At 41.4% G+C, this 19322-nt stretch overlaps 2 protein-coding genes and 1 non-coding gene across 7 annotated transcripts in view; all 3 read left to right on the top strand.

The window, feature by feature from the left end:
* Nucleotides 1-7178, top strand: part of DENND2B (DENN domain containing 2B) — a 212536-nt gene extending 205358 nt beyond the window's left edge. For all 5 annotated transcript variants that reach the window (XM_072985737.2, XM_072985740.2, XM_072985736.2 and 2 more), the window contains 3 exons: nucleotides 1850-2089; nucleotides 4121-4207; nucleotides 6382-7178. In XM_072985737.2, coding sequence (XP_072841838.2) covers nucleotides 1850-2089; nucleotides 4121-4207; nucleotides 6382-6416 — 362 coding nt within the window. In that variant the 3' untranslated portion in view covers nucleotides 6417-7178. The remainder of the gene's footprint in view (nucleotides 1-1849; nucleotides 2090-4120; nucleotides 4208-6381) is intronic.
* A 3992-nt stretch (nucleotides 7179-11170) lies between these two features.
* On the top strand, nucleotides 11171-19097 carry RPL27A (ribosomal protein L27a). The gene is made up of 4 exons (XM_072985745.2): nucleotides 11171-11452; nucleotides 12620-12695; nucleotides 15862-16036; nucleotides 18923-19097. The coding sequence occupies exons 2-4, from the start codon at nucleotides 12664-12666 to the stop codon at nucleotides 19049-19051; spliced, it is 336 nt and encodes a 111-aa protein (XP_072841846.2). The 5' UTR covers nucleotides 11171-11452; nucleotides 12620-12663; the 3' UTR covers nucleotides 19052-19097.
* On the top strand, nucleotides 13175-13305 carry LOC140703628 (small nucleolar RNA SNORA3/SNORA45 family). The gene has a single exon (XR_012082930.1). It is a non-coding gene; the product is annotated as a small nucleolar RNA SNORA3/SNORA45 family (small nucleolar RNA).
* Nucleotides 19098-19322: the final 225 nt, after the last annotated feature.

The following is a 19322-nucleotide window of genomic DNA, read 5'->3' as shown; positions in this document are numbered from 1 at the left end:
AATCAAAAAAGCTAATATATCTGTCTGTACTGTACTTATACAGCTTCACATGAGTAGAAAGCATGGGAAGGTATTCTGGCACGCTGGCAAATTACTATAGTAGGTGCTGCTGAATTTCAGAGGTGGCAGCAGCAGTCACACAACCTTGTTGGTGCTCCAGGCTGCAAACCATTCTTGCAAGGTAGAAAACATAGAACCCACAAAAATGTTCTAAAACGTCCGAGTGCACATGACACTGGTTTAGTATCAACAACCCCTTAAGCTGTCTGAGTGAAAACACAGCTGTAAAATTTTATTATTTTTATTGAACCATCATCATCATCTTAGAACTGCAGGGCAGGAAGGGACCCTATAGATTGAGCCAGCCTCTGTCAAGGAGGCATAATGGGGAATTGAACACCCAACCTCTGTCTCCGCAGCTAGATACCTAAACTACTGAGCTGTCCAGCTGTTCATCTGGATATTTTAGCAAAACATACAAATTCAAAAGCAAGCTTAATGACTCTAACAAAATATTGATGATGTGAAGCAATTCCATGATGATGGTGAACACAAGCAATTCAGAGATTTAGGCAACAAGAAATCATTCCTACTGAAAACAGTACAGTGGACCCTTGACTTACAGACGGCTTGACTTACAGACTTTTTGAGTTACAGACTTCTCTGGCCGCAAAATTTAGGTTTGACTTGCAGACTGAGATTTGACTTACAGACCAGAAAAAAACCAAAATGGAACAAAAACGGCCTGTTACGGGATTAATCGGTTTTCAATGCACTGTAGGTCAATGGAGACTTGACTTACAGACTTTTTGACTTGAGAACCGCCTTCCAATACGGATTAAGTTCTCAAGTCAAGACCCCACTGTAGACTCTATCTGATCCTAAGCTATACTAACAAGAAGCATGGTTCCAGGGCACAAGCAGAGTTCAGCATAATAGCAGGATTGATTACATGTTGAAGTAAGAAGAAAGAAGCTGAAAGTTGCTGCTGAGTTGCCTAGCTGATCCATTGTTCCAACTGACCTTATATCCCATGATCCTCTCATGAGCTGGCCCAAGTCTTTCCCCCAATCTGATGAAACCAATTAACTGGCTACTTCTGCAACAGTAACTCATGATCTCACCAGGTGTACCTAATCAGCATGCCATGGGAACCCAAGCACTTTCAATTTCTCAAAAGACACTTTCAAGGTCAAAGATAACACTTGCACAGTGATTTGCGAAGTCTCTCTAATTATATGGACATTCTGTCTTAGTTAGATCACTTCAATTAATTTGAAGATTTTAAGAAAAGTCGAGGGAATGGTTAACCTCTTTTTTGCTGGTTCCTTCACAACAGAATGTATTAACCCAAAAAGTCTTAAATTATGGAACACTCAAGAAAGAAAGAGGACAGAGAGTGTGGGCATAGGCTTGAAAATATGTCTCAGCTCAATACAATGAATTAAGTATAAGACAGCAACTTATGTTATGATGAAAGTAAGTAGTGTTAGATAGGACTCCAAGGGCAAATACGGAGTCATTTTCAGGCTCTGGTGGTAGATAACTAAGGGTAAAACTAGACATTAATGGGAATGCCTATTCTCTCCAGTTGACTTGCTTTCTATCCCAAAACAGATATATTCCTCCATAATCGGAGTTACACACTAAGCACAGTTTTGCCTTGCAGTGGCCAGTCATATAACCAGATAAGCTAAATGCAGGATATATAGATGAAGAAAATCACATCCTATGGCAAACACCACTTGGGGAACGCTTTTGTGAAATAATGTAATTGCATGTATTATATATTTTGACCCCAACTTTGTTATACATTGTTCTATGTTATTTCTCCCCTCTTTTTTTGCAGAGTGTAATACCTTGAATGGGTTAGTATCGGAAGTTTTCATCCGCTTCTTTGTGGAGACCATTGGACACTATTCCCTTTTTTTAACTCAGAATGAAAAGGCTGAGCGAGTCTTCCAGAGGGAGGCTTTTCGCAAATCTGTAGCTTCAAAGAGCATCCGCCGTTTTCTTGAGGTCTTCATGGAATCTCAGATGTTTGCTGGGTTTATCCAAGATAGAGAGCTGAGGAAATGTAGGGCAAAAGGTAAGGTGTGTTCTCTCTACTTCAGAAAAGCCTTTTCCTTAATTAACAACTCTGAATAAAACTTTAATCACAGAGAAGAAGAAAACACTTGGTCCTTCCATTGTCTTCAGTGTTGATGTCTTTCAACCACCTGCCCTTCCTGCCCTATATGGAGAGATTAGTACTGTTCCACTGCAAGATTTAGGACTCACACAAAGTAGATTATGTAAATAGCAATTATTTTTATTTAGTGTTGTTTATGCCCTTAGCCTGCCTGTAGTGAGAACTTTACCTTTTGTGGGGGCGGGGGCAGGAATGCCTGGACCATGCTGTAAAACATAGTATCTGATTTGAAAACATATTTAGGAAGCTCCTGAAAAGGCTGGTATTGTGTACTATTTTGTACTTCCCACTATTTGATAGCAGTGTTTAATGTAAAATGGAGGGAGCCTCCTGGTCCCCAGATGCAGGCCCTCTCAAAATTAAAAACATTTGCTGAAAAGGGTGTGGAGGGGAAAGTGGTAGTTGGAGTCTACTGTGTTTCCCTGAAAATAATATTAATTTTTGCTTCAAAGAAATGCATTAGGGCACTGGTTCTTAACCTTGGGTTACTCAGGAGTTTTGGACTGCAACTCCCAGAAGCCTTCACCACCAACTGTGCTGGCTGGGGTTTCTGGGAGTTGCAGTTCAAAAACATCCGAGTAACAAAGGTTAAGAACCACTGCACTAAAGGATGCAAGGTAGGGTTTTTTATGACAAATAAAAAGCAGTTTTCATAAGAAAAATTGACTGTGGAGAGTGCGTTTCTGGGAGCAGACGCTACCGTCCAAGGTCCATAGATATAGGCATGTAGCCCCCATACTTTGGAGGTCGTGTCTTCCAATTTAAAATTTACAGCTGTTTTATTCTGGAGAAACCAAAGAACTGAGCCAGTCAAAGAGAAACAGTTGGCAGACAGCTTTCAATATGGAAAGTTCCACTAGGTTTAGTAACTTTTAAATAACTGTGCAAAACCAGAAACTTTACTAACTAACCAGATACAGATACAGGATGTGTATTGATCAGTTTTTCAGGCTTGTCAGAGTGCAGTTCTGCTTACTTTTTAGGAACTTGCATAGTTGCAGTGCTTTGTCTTTATACCCTGACAAATGTAAAGAAGAAATGAACAACTTGGAAATTGCCCCTGGTGGCATATTCTTTGTTACATAGCAGTACTCCATGTGCTGGAGTTCTGAGTTGAATAGCTTTACTCTCTTATCCATGAAGAAATACAATTAAAAGCTGTCAGATGATGATGGAGGCAGGCACAGGAATATAGTTGTTATTCCCTCTTCTGAATAAAGGTAATCTGCTTCAGATCTCAGAAAAGGGGGAAAATAAGGGAGATTGTTCAGTACATTGACAAGATTACTTGGCGGTATCCAATGTACTCTCTAATTTTCAGCCCTGCTGGGCGGAAATCCACCTCTCTCGCACACAACTCCATCCCCACCCACCCCCTTGTGCTGGATTCCATCACAACTGGAACTTAATGCAATCACTGCATGGAAGAGGAAGACAGCTGTGTGGAGGGAAGCGGAGTTGTGAGCATGCGTGTGCCCAGCTTAGCAGGAACCTTGGCATTATCTCATAGTGAACCAATCAATAGCTCTTCAGTTCAGGAAAAAGGTATTAATGATAATTTTTCATTGATATACAATGTTTTATGTGAACAATGATTATTAATTCAACTTGCACGGTTTTCATTTACTGGATACAGGTCTGCAACTCACAGGACTTCTGTTTCCATTTTAGATGTTATTCAGAATTCAGTTAGAAGCATTTGCTAAGAAAATGCCTGAATCTGCATAATTGTGCATAATTATGTTGAGTAAATAAGGTGTCAGAGAAGGGAGGTAGGCTGGAATAACTAAAATCAAAGAATTTTATAAGGGTCTGGACTTTACAGCATTATTAGGAGGGTTCTTTGGCCACAAGAACGCAAAAGCAGGATGTAACCCTCCTTTCTTTTGGAAAAAGACTGATAATTTCTCTTTCATCTACTTCCCATAGGTCTGTTTGAACAGAGAGTTGAACAGTATTTGGAAGAGCTTCCAGACACAGAACAAAGTGGAGTGAATAAGTTTCTGCGAGGTCTTGGTAAGAAAATGACCTTTGACATATTTGAGTCTGAGTCTACTCTAGTGTGCCTATTGAGAAACTTTTTAGGGGTGGGGGAATCAAGCTATGAAACACAAACCTGCTTCTGGGAAGCACCTTCCTGGAGCATTTGATAGATAAAGAAAAGGAGGAGGCCTTTCTTGACAAGCAAGAGAACTCATCTTTCCAAGAAGTTGCTGTTTACTAGTGTTGGTGGCATGGTATGTTTCATCATTAAATGCCTTCAACAACTGAAAATGCTTCAGAGAGGCATCTGTTGGTCAAATGAAGATTTGTAAATGGTGTGTCTACATAACTGAACTTCCATGAAGTCTCTTAACTCATAGGAACTCTGCTTTGGCTCCATGGTATGAGGGGACTACCCTTCCCTATAGTTCTCGTTTCATATTACATGATCAAACAATGATGCTATTATTTTTCCATCCATACCCTGCTTTGATTCTAAACATGGAAAGTCCTTGCTTTTTCATTTTAAGTGGCAGGTCGCTCAAATTCTCCCTCCCTCGCCTCCCTTGGAGTCCATTTGTTCTTCTTGCTAGCTGCTGCTGCCCATCCATTTCTCTCTGTCATCCTGCAGGCACTGCCTCCAGGCCAAAACTGCCAGAGGCTTCAGCAAGGCGGAGCAACTGGAATGACTATTATGCCAAGTTCCTTGCTTTTCCTCCAGATTATTTCCTTTAAGTCAATTGGGAGAACTAGGGATTTACTTGACAGTTGCCCCCTTGCTTGCTTTGGCATTTCTTCAATTGTTTCTCTTTGCTTCAGAGCCAGGCAGTCACTCCTCTTGTTGCTGTAACAGTGGGAGAGACAGAGCTATTACAGGGAACAATATTGGAAATGTTGTTATTTGACATGGAGGGTTTTCCTTGCTCCCCCTCTTGCATTGTACAGTGCAAGTAGAACAACAACCTTGAAGTGGTGAGAATCAGGCAAGGGGAGTTGGCAGAGAAACTACCCCTTAGGAACACAAAGGGAGGAAATTGTTTGCAAGAGGTGCCTGGAGCACCTTGGAATGACAACTCCAAAGTCTGCTGTCCCATGTTGCCTTTCTTGACCCACAGGTAAGGTCATGAGGTACCACAAGTTCAGGATACCTGAACTCTGTTGAAACAGTAGTTGAAGGCTCTTTTGAGCCCTTGGTTTCCCAGTGAGTAATGCAAGGTGTGAGTAAGATCAGCCCCTTCTTCACTGCTCAGCTGTTCCCACTCTGCCCTCTCAGCTGAACAGTGGTGATTTTGTATTTGTTATATTCATACATAATATATTTAGGAACAGGACTTGTGCTAATGTAGAACTAGTGGGAGTAATTGCTGCACAGAAGTCATAATCTGTATATACACTCTGCCCGTATATCTCTCATTCGCAGTTTTGTCTGCTAACTACAGTTTGAAAATAATTGTATTATCAGTGTATTCTCAAAGGTGACTGGGACCCAATGGTTGTTGTAGGTTTCTCGGCCTGTTTGGCCATGTTCTCAAGATTTTTCTTCTTATCGTTTCACCAGTCTCTGTGGCTGGCATCTTCAGAGGACAGGAGTTAGAACTCTGTGTTCTGGTGTAGTGTGGTTGAGTATTTGTATTTTTGTCCTTTTTAGGAGATTGGGTGATTATGGTGATCAGGGTGTTTTTTGTTATGGGTGTATTGTGATGGGGGGGGGGAGATGATCTGTCACTGTGATTGATGGGAGTCATTAGCTAGTCTTTTGTGTGCAGAGATCACTGATCCTTGTGGCTGGGTAGACCTTTTGCAGGCTGTATTTTTCAGTGCTGAGAGCCCAGTTTTGCTGAGTTTTATCAGTTTGTGGTTGAAAATTTGAAGAGTAACACTGTGTTTCTGGAAATAGACTTACTTAGGTCCTTGGAGGAGAATATCTGCACTAATGTAAAGGGAGAGGTGTGGCCCTCAAGATGTTATTAGAATTGCAACTCCCATCATCCTTCACTGACACATATACTGTCTAGAGGTGATGGGAACTGCAGTTACAACAGCATTTCTAGGCAACATATTCATCATTGCTGCTGCACAGCTTTTATCTGAATAACCAGCTGCATAATATGGGCCTATTGTATATTGCTGCTTTTTCACAGGAATCATACTGATGGTTTTAGATGCATATTCCTAACTGAAGTTGTCTCATTTTTTAATCATTGCAGGAAATAAAATGAAGTTCCTTCACAAGAAAAATTAATTCCACTTTACTGAATTAGAGATCCAAAGACTATTTATGACACTGGGCACAGAACACCACCTGCAGTTCTTCTACTGCTACTGCTGGAAGGGACAAAATAAGCTGCTCACAAGCTTAAGTGACTGCAAATGCTGTTTGACTGTGTGCCAGCAAAAAAAGATATAATTATGTATTTGGATAGTTGTCTGTAAATAATGTGCTGTAAGCATCCCTAACATTTCTATCTTTTTTTTGTCATGAGCACAGACAACTGTGGTAATATTTGTATATTCCTGAAAATAACAGGTGCTTCTTTCTTTAGCATGAACTGAGTTCTGCTTGGTGCAAAACTAAATGGCTAATTATGTGCAGCTGACTGTCTCAGCCGTGCCACTGCCTTCAACGGATCTTTGCACAAGCCCCGTGGTGTACTGTGGAAGTGAATGAACTCCAGTCTGGGAATGGGTGGGCGGGGAGATTCAATGAAAGAGGGCAGGGGTTTTTCATATGAGAGATTCCAATTTTTTTAAAAGATATTCTCGTCATTCATTTTTCAGAGAAACAAATAACTAGCTACTCTATAATAAGGTACATGATTCACAATCACAGATTATCCACCTTGTTTTTAAATGATGGTCAGTAACTTGTAATGCATTCTGCACTATGATTGCAAAAACAGAGAAATCTCTGGCCTTTCGACACACAGTCTTGCAAGTGATTAGGTACAATTCATCTTTTCCTAATGTATGTATGATTTCTAATAAATTGTGTAAATACTTTGCATTATATGTCCCTATTCATTGGATTTTCTTCAAGTTTTGGCATTTGTCTGACTATAACCCTTCTTGGGTATGTTTATCTACTTTTATTATCATTTCATTTATCAACTACAACTGTATCTAACCTTTAATTCATTGAGATCCAGACAACATATGTGGCACTTTGCCACTTTTTGTCACAACAACTCTGTGAGGTTGACGAGGATGAGAGTAATTAACTAAGCAATTAGTTTTACTTTGGAATCATACCAATATATTCTGCTGAAATCCTATGAATATTTACTTATATTCCATGATACTTAATTTTTAGTAAATTTATAGGTCAGCACCCTGTTTCACCACTATGCTTCCACAACAGGAATGACATCAACATCAATGGCAGATTGCAGCACAAGAAAGAATTCCTTTTTTTCAGAGTGCTTGTGATAAACACACAACAAGACAAAGCTGTACACAACCCTGAAAAAAAAATGAAGTCTTTGATTGGCAGCAGTCTGACATTGCTGATGATGTCATCCCCGTTGTGGAGATGGAGCTGTACAATAGGATACTGGCCATAGGATTGGACTGGCAGAACAAACAACTAAAGCAACTGTCCTAAATACACTTCTCTGCAGGAAACTCTCACTGAGTTACTCAGTAGTAGGCATATGTGTACATTATTGTTTGAAATCTTATTACAAGCTTATATTTGTATCTTACAAAAATGACTATAGCTAATGGCCAGTATGTGTCTGTGGACCTCTGCCCTGTGCAGTAGAAATGATGCAGGGACAGATTTTTGGAAATTAAATTAAATCCAGTTATGTCCAACTCTAGGAGCTTGTGCTCATCCCTGATTGTAAGCTGAAGACCTGTTGTTTGCCCATAGGCACTTTTTGTGGTCACACGGAAAGCATGACTAGACGTGGAACATGGTACCTCGCCACTAAGGTGGTAGCTAGTCATCTACAGTATTCATATTTTTATGCTGTCAAATTGCTAGGTTGGCAGGAGTGGGGACAAGCAATGGGAGAATGCCTTTTCTGATCTGGGCTGTCTACGACACAAATGAGGCAAAATTTGTATTAGCCCAAAATTGAAAAAGGAAGTCTTAATTAGCAATCTGTCATTGCTGGTGACATCATGTCCATTGGAACTCTTGTTATATGGGGCTAGATTCTAACAAAAAAGTAAAACATTTGTTTTGTGGTCTCAACATCATTGTGTAGGTAATGTGGTAAACTCCAGATTCAAGGTGGCTCTGAGATGTAATATGCACTGTGTATGGATTATATATCAGTGTATTGCAAGATGTAATGATAGGAACCAGCTTAGGTGGGTTTAGAAAAGGATGAGATAATTTCAGTCCAGTTTATATGGAATCTCATCTCTCACTGGCAGTACCATATACAGTACCTCCCAAGTATAAACTCAGCTACAAAAAGCAGCAAGAATTCCTTTAAAAAAGAACAACAGTGCCATCAGGATACAGGTATTTGTTTCAAATGGCCACACCATTCTACAAGATGATTATTATGTTCCACACTGAACTTGCAGGGGCAACTATTAAGTGTGCCCCAAAATGTAATAGGTTGTTGGTTGAGTACTCCATTGGTTTGGGGGTGGGAGTGGAAAGGAGGATGGCAGAGCTACAAGTCTGAGGTATGGTGAGTTACATGAGATCTGAGAACGGTAAAAGCCTAGTACAGTATAGGGAAAGAGTTACTATCAGATTAGCCTAGATGTCACCTCTGGAATGTTCCTAGAACAGTCTTGAAGATGTAAGGCATGTGCTCAGTTCTGGCAACATTTGTAGATGATTATATTTCCACAAGCAAAACATCTGCCTTTTCTGAGCCATACTTTCCAAGAAGCATTATTTGCATTATCATAACAGGAAGTATATAATAAAGTTGTGAAGTAGGCAGGCACAACACTTTTACTCAACCTTTTAGTGTTTGGAATGATAGCCAGCTATGGCACTCCAGCAAGCGAAGAATTAGACTAAACTACTTAAGAACGGATGCACTGGGGAAAAAATGTAACTGTAAAAGTATTTCACTCAAAACACATTTTAGAGGCACTATGCATAACGGTGCCTTGAACCTGGCGGGGAAAAAAATCGACCAGCTGACTTCCCCCCCCCCCCGGAAATGTCTTTGCTTTTGCATACCGAATACTACAGAGCTCTACCTCTTTCTGGGGAAAAAACCAGGGGAAACTACGCCAGACTCCCGAACGCAGAATGAACAATCCGGCGTGCACTCCAGCAACCATTCCCGCCTTAAGGTTTGAACTTGGGCCGCATCCACGCTTCCTTCTTTCGTTGCCACCAAGCCGTTAAGAGTTACTTTAAAGGGACAAGCAGAGCCAGAGTATCGCCAGAGTTCAGAAGCAGTGAAGGTCTTGGGGATACCCGATGTTGCAAGTAATGGGGCGAGGGTGAGGATTAGGGATTCAGGAGGAGCCCCTGGGTTTGAACCCTCGCTTAGCCATGGAAACTCCCTGGGGGGTGTGGAACTGGTAAAGCCACTCTTTAAACATCTCACCGTGAAAGCAAGTCGGATCCGACTTAACGGCAGAACAATGTCAAGTTTATAGTCCACTTTGTGGTATCTAACGACCCAGCTAGTAATCCTCCCCAGGGCGGTGAATGATTGAACCAGGTGGGAACGGAGTAACCGGGCACAGTTAAAAGGTCTTGGTTAAAGCACGCTGCGGTTTGAAGGAAACGGATCCACAGAGTGGGCAACGAAGATTTGCTTTTGAAAATTGTACCGAGCAGAAATTCAGAGGGTCCACATAGCTGCGATACTCGGGAGGACCCGCTTCCTGCCTGTGGCGACCTCGACGTCGCTTTATATTCCAGTCAGCTTTCGCCACGGCCGTGCGTGGACTCCCTGGGACATGTTTCGTTTTGACAGGTTTTGAGTTTCGAAACGCATTTCCGACCGTCTTCTTTTCGTTTAATGTCCTTTCGTTAGAATATTCAGGTCGGAGCCATCCAGAGTTTCAGTGTCGTTTATTATTAGAGTAAAAGCAAATTGAACCCATGTGCTAAAACGCCTCCTGTTACCCCTAATTTACCAACGGGCTTTATTTATTTATGTATTTATTTATTTATTTATTTATTTATTTATTTATTCAATTTTTACCCCGCCCTTCTAGACAACGTCTACTCGGGGCGGCTTACATAATTTAAAACATATTAAAACAGCATACAGTATAAATAATAAATATATAGTACAAAATGGCAAAAGAAAAAACAAGAGGAAAAAAAAGAAAAAGAAAAAATTACTTAGTTGACTGGGGGGAAGGCCGGTTTGAATAACCAGGTTTTTAGTTGAGTGACAGCTCTTCATACCCTTGATCGTTCCTCAAAGTTTGATTCCAGCGATCAGTGGGGGGGGGGGGAATCGGCCCGACCGCTGAGCCCGGAAGTTAAAAACCCGGTTGTCTCAAAGCCATTCTTCCTCAAAGGTTTACACTCATCATCCCTGGGCTTTCGGCTCCTCTTGTCCCACACACGGCGTGGATCGAATAGAATCCGGAAGTAAAGAGTTTCAAAGGAACCGTCTTCGCGTTCCCTTTAAACTTTTTTCCCCTTCTTCCTCCCGAGGATTGAGCTATCGCGAGAGAAGCTGTCTTCCCGGGCCTTCCCGCCCTCTCGCGAGAGGTGCGGCCTTTCTTCCTTTTGCTGCGGCCCAGCAAGATGGTAGGTGGTGGGGCGGCGTGGCCGCGCGCTTTCTTCGGTCTCTTTGGAAACGGGCTGGTTTCTCGGGGACCCGAGGCCCCTCTCTGGCGGGCGGGGGAAGAGGAGGAGGGGTTTCTCGGGGGCCCCGCGAGCTCGCCTGTCCGGGTGGGGGTTGGGGAGGCGGCCAACGGCGGTGTCGCCCTCGAGGGAGGGGGGAGGCACCGGGGACCGCGCTCTTGGCCCTCTTTCTCTCTCTCTCTGCCCGCCTTTTTTCCCTCTCGCGGCGGATGGAGCCGGCCCGTGACCCCGGAGAGCCCCGTGCCGAGGGCGGTCGCCGGCGCCTCTTCCGGCTGGAAAGGCTTCTCCCGCAAACGTCTGCATGACGGGACTCGGGGACGGAGTTCTTTTAAAAGAGAAATAAATAACGTGTGCTCAAAGTGCTAGCTCAAGAAGTGCCACAGAGCTGCCAGCCCAGCGAAGCCAAAATGTTTATTTGATTTTCTGATACAGAGTAGTTCCTTACAAATTTTCTTTTAAGCCTTCCAGGTTGAGGAAGACCAGGAAACTCAGGGGTCATGTGAGCCACGGCCATGGCCGTATTGGTAAGTGCCACACATATAAAAAATTACAGGTGTGTTAATATAGAGGTTTTATCATGTGGAAAAGGAAGTGGAAGTTGTGGTGGAACTGAGCATATGCAATAGGAATTGTCAGAGTTAATATTTAGTACTTTAACAATACTAAAATTCATATTTTCACTAGAAAATAGAACTATACAATCTGGCATATAAAATTTACACATCAAACTAATGTGTATTTGTCAGAAGACACAGTTTTTTTTAAAAATTTACTGCTAGGTGATTATGTACAATATTGCAATCTTAACTGTGAGAAAAATGTCCTGCAGTCACAGGTTATTTATTTTGACCATCTCCAAATCAGAGGTCAGAAGAGAAACAATCCTTTGCAAGAAAGATAAGGTTGTGTACACCTTTCTCATTTGGATCACAAAGTCCCTGAGACTAGGAAAGGCTTTGGGAAAGAAGTGCAGATTGAACACTACTTAAGGCAGTGGTTTAGTTGGGAATATAATATGGACATATGCCCCTTTTTGGAGAATTAGAAGTTTCTGGTGTGCATAAATTCATCTCCTATTTGAATGTCGTACTGTATAGGTTTACAGTATAACTGAGAAGCATTTGCTGAAATCTTTTCCACTAGAATCCACAATCTCTTATTGGCTGCAGTGCCAGTGACATTGGGACTTTGGAAGTCTGGAGGGCTGAGGTTCTTCACTTCTGATCTAGCGCTGTATATTATCTCAAGCAAAATCCTTACCTTGAATATCTTGAGTAAAGCCCTAAAATAAAAGTATTGCCTTCATTATAAAAACATTGCATTTTACGGATGCCCCTGCTGCTGCACCAGTATTCATGAATTTGAGAACCTTTGGCCTTCCAAATTTTGCCACCAGTAAAATGTTCTAGTTTCTTTTTTAAGCCCTCACATTCATTCATATCAAGTACAGAAGATTAGTTCATTTATTAGTTTGAACTGATTTGTGATTTTTGGAATCTTCTATCTTTATACTTAAGAAGAAAATCCTGTTGTATCTTGAAAGTATTTTTAAGTTGAGAATGGTACTGTTGAATGTAGCTCTTGATGTTGACAACTATATGTGTCAGGAGGACTAGGGGTGAATAGCCTCTTGATTCAGAGTTTTGTTTCTAAACTGAATTGCAGTGTTATTTTATTACTGTCTGTCACAGGTAAACACAGGAAACATCCTGGAGGCCGTGGTAATGCTGGGGGTATGCACCACCACAGGATTAATTTTGACAAATAGTAAGTGGATTCTCCTTATGTAAACCTATTAAAGACCTAATATGCATTATAGGATTATTTAGTAAGAACTGAAGTGCCATATTCGATTTATTTTTGCACCATGTAGATTGGGGCAGGCAAAGTGCAACTTTCCATATGTTGCACTCAGTATTCCTTCTAAACTGCGTGAGAGTGTGTTGCCAAGTGAGTGTATCTTCCTGTTTGTGTCCGTTTGTGGCTGGAACTCTGCGCACAGGGGATGGAGCCCTCTAGTCTCTAGAGGGAACGTTGGTTGCACTACAACTCCCAGCACTCCTTAATGTTGGTTGTGCTAGTGAGGACTGGTGGGAGTTAACTGTCCAGCAGCTCTACTGTTTTGTTAAACTTACTTTGAACTGGGATAGATTAATAATTGTTCAAATGAAAGGACAGAATCAGTATGTACTCTCAGATAGACCTAGGTTTAGCACAGCAGAGTGAGTTTGGAGTTTTAATAATACACCGAGACTAGAGTCACATCTCGATACTGTCAGTTATTGTGGTGTGCTATAGTACTCGGAGAGTAACAGCTGACCTTTATTCACTGGCTGTCCTTCCCATAGTGCAGTCAGTCACCAGGTTAGTAACAGTATCACAGATGGAGAGATGTATGTCATCGAAAGGATGGATAATTCTTCATATGTCAGTAATAATGCTTCCCAGGGTGTGTTGTGATCTGATTGTTAAATGATGGAATAAAGATAGAGTGGTGTTTAAAACACACAAGGAGAACTGAATATTGCATTAGTAATATCACGAAAAAAACTGTAAAAAGTATATGTTTTCATATATGTATTATATATAAATCATTAACTCAATCATTTAACTCTTAACAATTTTGAAAAGCGAATTGGAATTAAACGGTAGTGGTTTTTTTGCTGGTGAATTAACATATTTCATGAAATTGCCTGTAACATGACTTTAACAAAGGACACATTACATTATGTGTAATGTAGAATCTCTTCCTATTAAATATTGAACTGATGTACTTATTTAAAATTTTTACCTTTCTCTTTAAAAGGACCCCAGGCAGCTTATATTATTATAAGACAATATAAAAGCTAACAACAGTGAGTCTACAAATACTAAATAGGGTCAAACAAACACCATACAAGAAACATTATAACACATTCAAAGCAGTAAGGTAGAACAATCCATTTAAAAAAACCACCCAGGCAGTCAGTCACTCAGGGGAAGTTTGCCTCAGGATGGAGAGAGAGAGAGAGATGTGTGTGTCTGTGTCTATGTGTGTGTGTGTGTGTATGTATGTATGTATGTATGTATGTATGTATGTATGTATGTATGTATGTATGTATGTATGTATGTATGTATGTATGTATGTATGTATGTATGTATGTATGTATGTATGTTTGCTGTGGTACATACATTGACCACTGAAATACAGGGCTAACTGCCTGAATCCATGTGGAAAATGCATTTATGGTTGTTTTTTTTGGACTTTTTGGCCATGTTCTGGAGGTTTTTCTTCCTAATGTTTCGCCAGTCTCTGGTCGGTATCTTCAGAGGACAGGAGTTAGAACTCTTTCTGTGTTCTCTGTACATTTAAGCTTTAGGTCAGTGGTTCCCAACTTTAGGTAACCCAGCTGCTCTTGGCCTGCAGTTATCAGAAGCTTTCACGACTAGCTGTACTGGCCAAGATTTCTGGGAGCTGCAGTACAAGAACACCTGGGTTACTCAAGGTTGAGAACTACAATGGTGCCCCGCTTGATGACGATCCCGTTAGACAATGAAATCACTTTACGATGACTATTTTGCAATCGCTATAGTGATCGCAAAATGATGTTTCTATGGTTTTTTTTCGCTTAACGTTGATTCGGTCCCTGCTTCGGGAACCGATTTTTCGCTTCACAATGATCTTTACAGCTGATCGTTGGGTTTACAAAATGGCCTCCCGCTGTTTTCTGGACCTATTTCCGGAAGACAGCGATCGAAAATGGCTTCCCCTATGGAGGATCTTCACAAAACGAGCAGGTATTTTCCCCATTGGAACACATTAACCTGTTTTTAATGCATTCCAATGGGTTTTTTTACTTTCGCTTGATGCCGATTTCACTTAACAGCGATTTTAACGGAACGGGTTATCGTCGTCAAGCGGGGCACCACTGTACTGCTTTAGATGATGATCAGGAATATAAGTGACAACATTGGGAGCAAGGCAACCCTTCTCCCCCCCAGCTTTTTTGTATCTCCTAAAATAGCTCTGGTAAATGGGAAGACTTTGAGCTGGTCATTAGGTGGCATAGAGAGGATAGAAGAATGTTCTCTTAGTGATACATGGGATGTAGACTTTGTGAAACATACTATTCTTTTTTTTCTTTTTTTGCATACCATTGTGAAGGCTAATGCCACTGGTTAGAAATTAAAGTGACTGGCCAGAAGTTGCATTGAGTTGTTTATTTATTTTTGTCTCATTTATAAGCTGCCTCTTTTTCTATGAAAGGACTTAAGGCAGCTCACCAAGTTAAAAGAAGAAAAATTAAATACACAACACCACATAAAAACAAAGTATCATAATTAAAATATTTCAAGTAATTAAAAGCATAGCTTTAAAAATAAATACAAGCTAAAAAGCTTAAAAAGAGCACCCAGGGACTAAATTTAAAAGTTACATATTAAAGTTAAAGGTTAAATGCCTGCCGGAAAAGGGGAATCTTCTGCTGTCGCCAGAAAAGGGAGGGAGCCAAACTAGCCTTGAAGGGAGAACATTCCACAATCAAACCTGGTACAGAGAAGGCCCCCTCTTGTGTACTGCAGTGGGAATGGGACCGAGAGAAGGGCCTCTTAAAGATCTTAAGAGCTGAGAAAGCTCATATGGAGAGATAAGGCCCTTCAGATATCCTGCTCCCAAGCTGTGCAGGGCTTTACAGGTCAGGACCAGCACTTTGAATTGGGCCTGGAGACAGACTGGTAGCCAGTGCAGTTACTATAGCAGAGGTGTTATATCCTTGCTAAAATTGGCCGCAGTCAGCAGTCTGGCTGCTACATTTTGAACCAGCTGAAGTTTCCAGATTTGTTTAGACACACAGAAACAACTTAGCGGTAAAATTATTCTTGTTACATTCTATAGATACATATTTATTTCACTCTGAATAAAACTGATTTTAGTGTGACTTTCCTTTCTTCTCAGCCATCCTGGTTACTTTGGAAAAGTTGGTATGAGACATTACCACTTGAAAAAAAATCAGCACTTCTGCCCTACAGTAAATCTGGATAAACTCTGGACGCTTGTTAGTGAGCAGACGAGGTTAAACTATGCCAAAAATGAGGCAGGATTAGCTCCAGTGATTGATGTTGTCCGCTCGGTAAGTGTTATTGTTAATCATTGCTTCCTGAAGTGTTTTATTTTGTCTCTTCAGAGCTTATGCAGTTGTCTGGTATCTCAAGTCTCACAGTAATTTAAGAGATGAAAATGTAAAGTGAGCATATTTCAAGCTCTCAATTACAGATGGGGGTATTTGTATACAAATATGAAAAAACCCATACAGCTGGCCTTGACAAGGTTCCGGCTCCCTGGGGTCGGACCATCCACCACTGGTTCTGCTCTCCCTTGCAATTGCACTGGAGCTCCCAGTTTGCTGTCCACTCATCAGCCTGGCAGTCTTACCTCCTCCTGCCAGGAATGGATAGTTGATCAGGAGCGGGGGTATTTGTATTCATATACGAATACGCCCATCTCTACTCCCAGTCATTTGGGTCATTTTATTAAATGGTATTTAGATACAGTATAATGTTCTGATTGGCTTTTACAACCATTTAAATATAAATTGCAGCAACTCCCTATTTCCTTTCTTTAGCTGTTGTTCAAGTAAGCGACTTGCATGCATGGTGTTCCTAGCATGTTTGTGAATTTATTCTGTTAGAGGAAGAAAGAAGAGTCATATGGCACTTGGAGACTAAATTTTTATTTGGTACAGTGGGGTCTTGACTTGAGAACTTAATCCGTATTGGAAGGCGGTTCTCAAGTCAAAAAGTTCTCAGGTCAAATCTGCATTTCCCATAGGAATGCATTGAAAACCATTTGATCCGTATCTGCTCTTTTCCGTCCATAGAAACTAATGGGAAGCTGCTATTCTACCTTCGACCACTAGAGGGGGATATTTTGTTTCTTTTTTTCTTAGGTCAAGAAAGGTTCAGGGAAGGCAGGGAAAATACAGTCCAGGCAGTGCAGTACCAGGCAGTCTGAAGACTGTCTCCCAATCCACTCTCTAAACGCTGGGAGGAGTGAGGAAGCAGACAGGCACCCTTTTCACTGGCCAACAGTTAACTGAAAGTTCAAATTTTGCACTTTCCCTGCCTCCCACGTGGTTTTTTTTAGTTCTTAACTCAAATCTAAATACTTAAGTCAAGTCAGTATTTTCCTTTGGGAGCGGTTCTTAAGTCAAAATGTTCTTAACTCAAGCCGTTCTTAAGTCAAGACCCCACTGTATAAGCTTTCATGGATGCTGCATTATATATCCTAATAAAGCTGCAAGTTTGAAGTAGAAACTGGACAAACTTGCATCCTTAGGTCAGAGTGAGGGATTGATCCCTAGGAAAAAAATAATTTGAAGTGACACAGTTAACGGTGCAGGAGGACACATTGGAAACCTCATCTGTACCTTCCAAATTCTTATCAGCTGCTTAAAGCAGCCATTCTCCTTGCCTTTCAAAGGTTGTCTCAGTTTAGATGTGAGGCAGCCAGTTTGTTCCTCAATTTCAGTGGCATCCTGACACTTCCCTCTATGGCAGGGGTTTTAAACTCAATTTATCTGGGGGCCGCTAGAGGCAGAGTCTGGGTGAGGCTGGGCCACATCAGATTTTCCGCCAAGTGGAGCAAGAGCCTGAGGAAGCCGCCCAGGAGTTTCCTTAGCCGACAGACAGGTGGGCTGGCTGGCAGGCTGCAGTTCTGGATGGAGGGTGCAAGAGGTGCTGTCTTGGGAGAGAGCTGGCGAGCGAGGCAAGGCTTTTTTTTTTTTACTCTTGACAGCAGAGCATGTGTGGGCGCTTCGGGGGGGCAGGCAAGGTGGGGGCCACAAACTATCATCTGGGGGGCCGCAAATGGCCCCTGGGCCGCATGTTTGAGACCCCTGCTCTATGGGAATCTGCAAAAGAAACTTAGCAGGTGGATCTGCATGCTTGAAATGTGGCCAGAAATGTACTGGTGCAAAGGTGAAGCCAGTGGGTTGATATTGTAGATTAGCTGAAATTCAGTGAAATCCCCCCCCAACTTAAAGGAGAGTGTTCAGTTATTTACATTGGATCCTCACTGTACCTTCTATAAAGTGAAAGGTTCACATTCAAATAAAACTTTGGCTCTGGCCATGGGGCCAGAGATTGGGCAGTCAGTATGATTCATAGGGTCCCTTTCAGCCCTGCAGTTCTAAGATGAAGATAGTGATGATAGATTTCAGCTGGCAAGAAGGCCATCTTTCCATTCTAGAAGTATTCTACAGCTCTTCAGTGTGTTTATTCTGCCAGAATGAAGGGAAGGAACTGGCTGGAGAAAGTCTGCCTCCTTCCATGAGTAGGTGTTGGAAGGAGACCGTTAGCAGACTTCTGTTCACATTAGTAATGGCAGTCATGGGATTCAAGCCACTTACTATGTGATCAAGCTCAATGAACAAGAGGACATAATACGTATCATAGACAATATGCCACTCCTAATTTTATTACTTAGATGGATTTCACAAACATCCACTTGTACTGCCTGTCCATGCTTTCTCTAAGCGAAGAATACAAGGCAACTGAATATTGAGACAAATGCTACTTACCTTTTGTGTCTTAGACCCCGAGGACAGATTTGACTTTTAGTCATGAACAACACAGAAATTATTCCCAAATATAAATAAGGAAGGAGACTATACCCACAAATGCTCATGGTGAAATAAATGTGTTGATCTTTAAAGGCATCACAGTACTTTTGTGCTCTTGCTGAAAACCTCTGAATGGGAATGGCTTCTGAAAACTATATACATTTTGGTTGCTGTGGGTTTTTTGGGTTCTTTGGCCGTGTTCTGAAGGTTGTTCTTCCTAATGTTTCGCCAGTCTCTGTGGCCGGCATCTTCAGATGACAGTACTCTGTGCTCTGGTGACCAAACAGCCCAAAAAACCCACAACAACCATTAGATCCTGGCCGTGAAAGCCTTCGCAAATACATTAATACATTTTTCTTAGCTTATAACAGTCTGTGCTAATATCTTATCTTGCAGGGTTATTACAAAGTCCTGGGCAAGGGGAAGCTTCCCAAACAGCCTGTAATTGTGAAAGCAAAATTTTTCAGTCGAAAAGCCGAAGAGAAAATCAAAGAAGTTGGTGGGGCTTGTGTGCTAGTGGCATAAATCATTTTTAAATGTATTCAGACCTAAATAAATAGGCATGAATAAAGTTTGTGTGTTTCTTTTGACAAGCTGACATTGAAAACAATTTTTCTTGCCACTTCTAATACAGTACTAATTTCATTTTGCCCGCAAAACCATCTGATGTACTAGTCTCCTGGATTGAAGCTGGAAAAGAATACACAATTCATTTCATTTTTTAAAAGGCATGTCTTCCTGTAAAGATGGGATTTTTCTCTAAGCATAAGTAGTTCTGCACAAAAGCATTTAGTTT

This window comes from Pogona vitticeps, chromosome 1, assembly GCF_051106095.1.
Source record: "Pogona vitticeps strain Pit_001003342236 chromosome 1, PviZW2.1, whole genome shotgun sequence".
NCBI classification, from domain to species: Eukaryota; Metazoa; Chordata; class Lepidosauria; order Squamata; family Agamidae; genus Pogona; species Pogona vitticeps.
The sequence above is the reverse complement of the archived record's forward strand: the minus strand, read 5'-3'. Positions and strand labels throughout refer to the sequence as shown.

Coding starts and splice junctions, on each gene's coding strand:
- RPL27A (XM_072985745.2), top strand. CDS start 12,664: ATGCACCACCACAGGATTAATTTTGACAAATA. Junction 12,696..15,861: donor AGGATTAATTTTGACAAATA/GTAAGTGGATTC, acceptor CTTTCTTCTCAG/CCATCCTGGTTACTTTGGAA. Junction 16,037..18,922: donor TGATTGATGTTGTCCGCTCG/GTAAGTGTTATT, acceptor CTTATCTTGCAG/GGTTATTACAAAGTCCTGGG.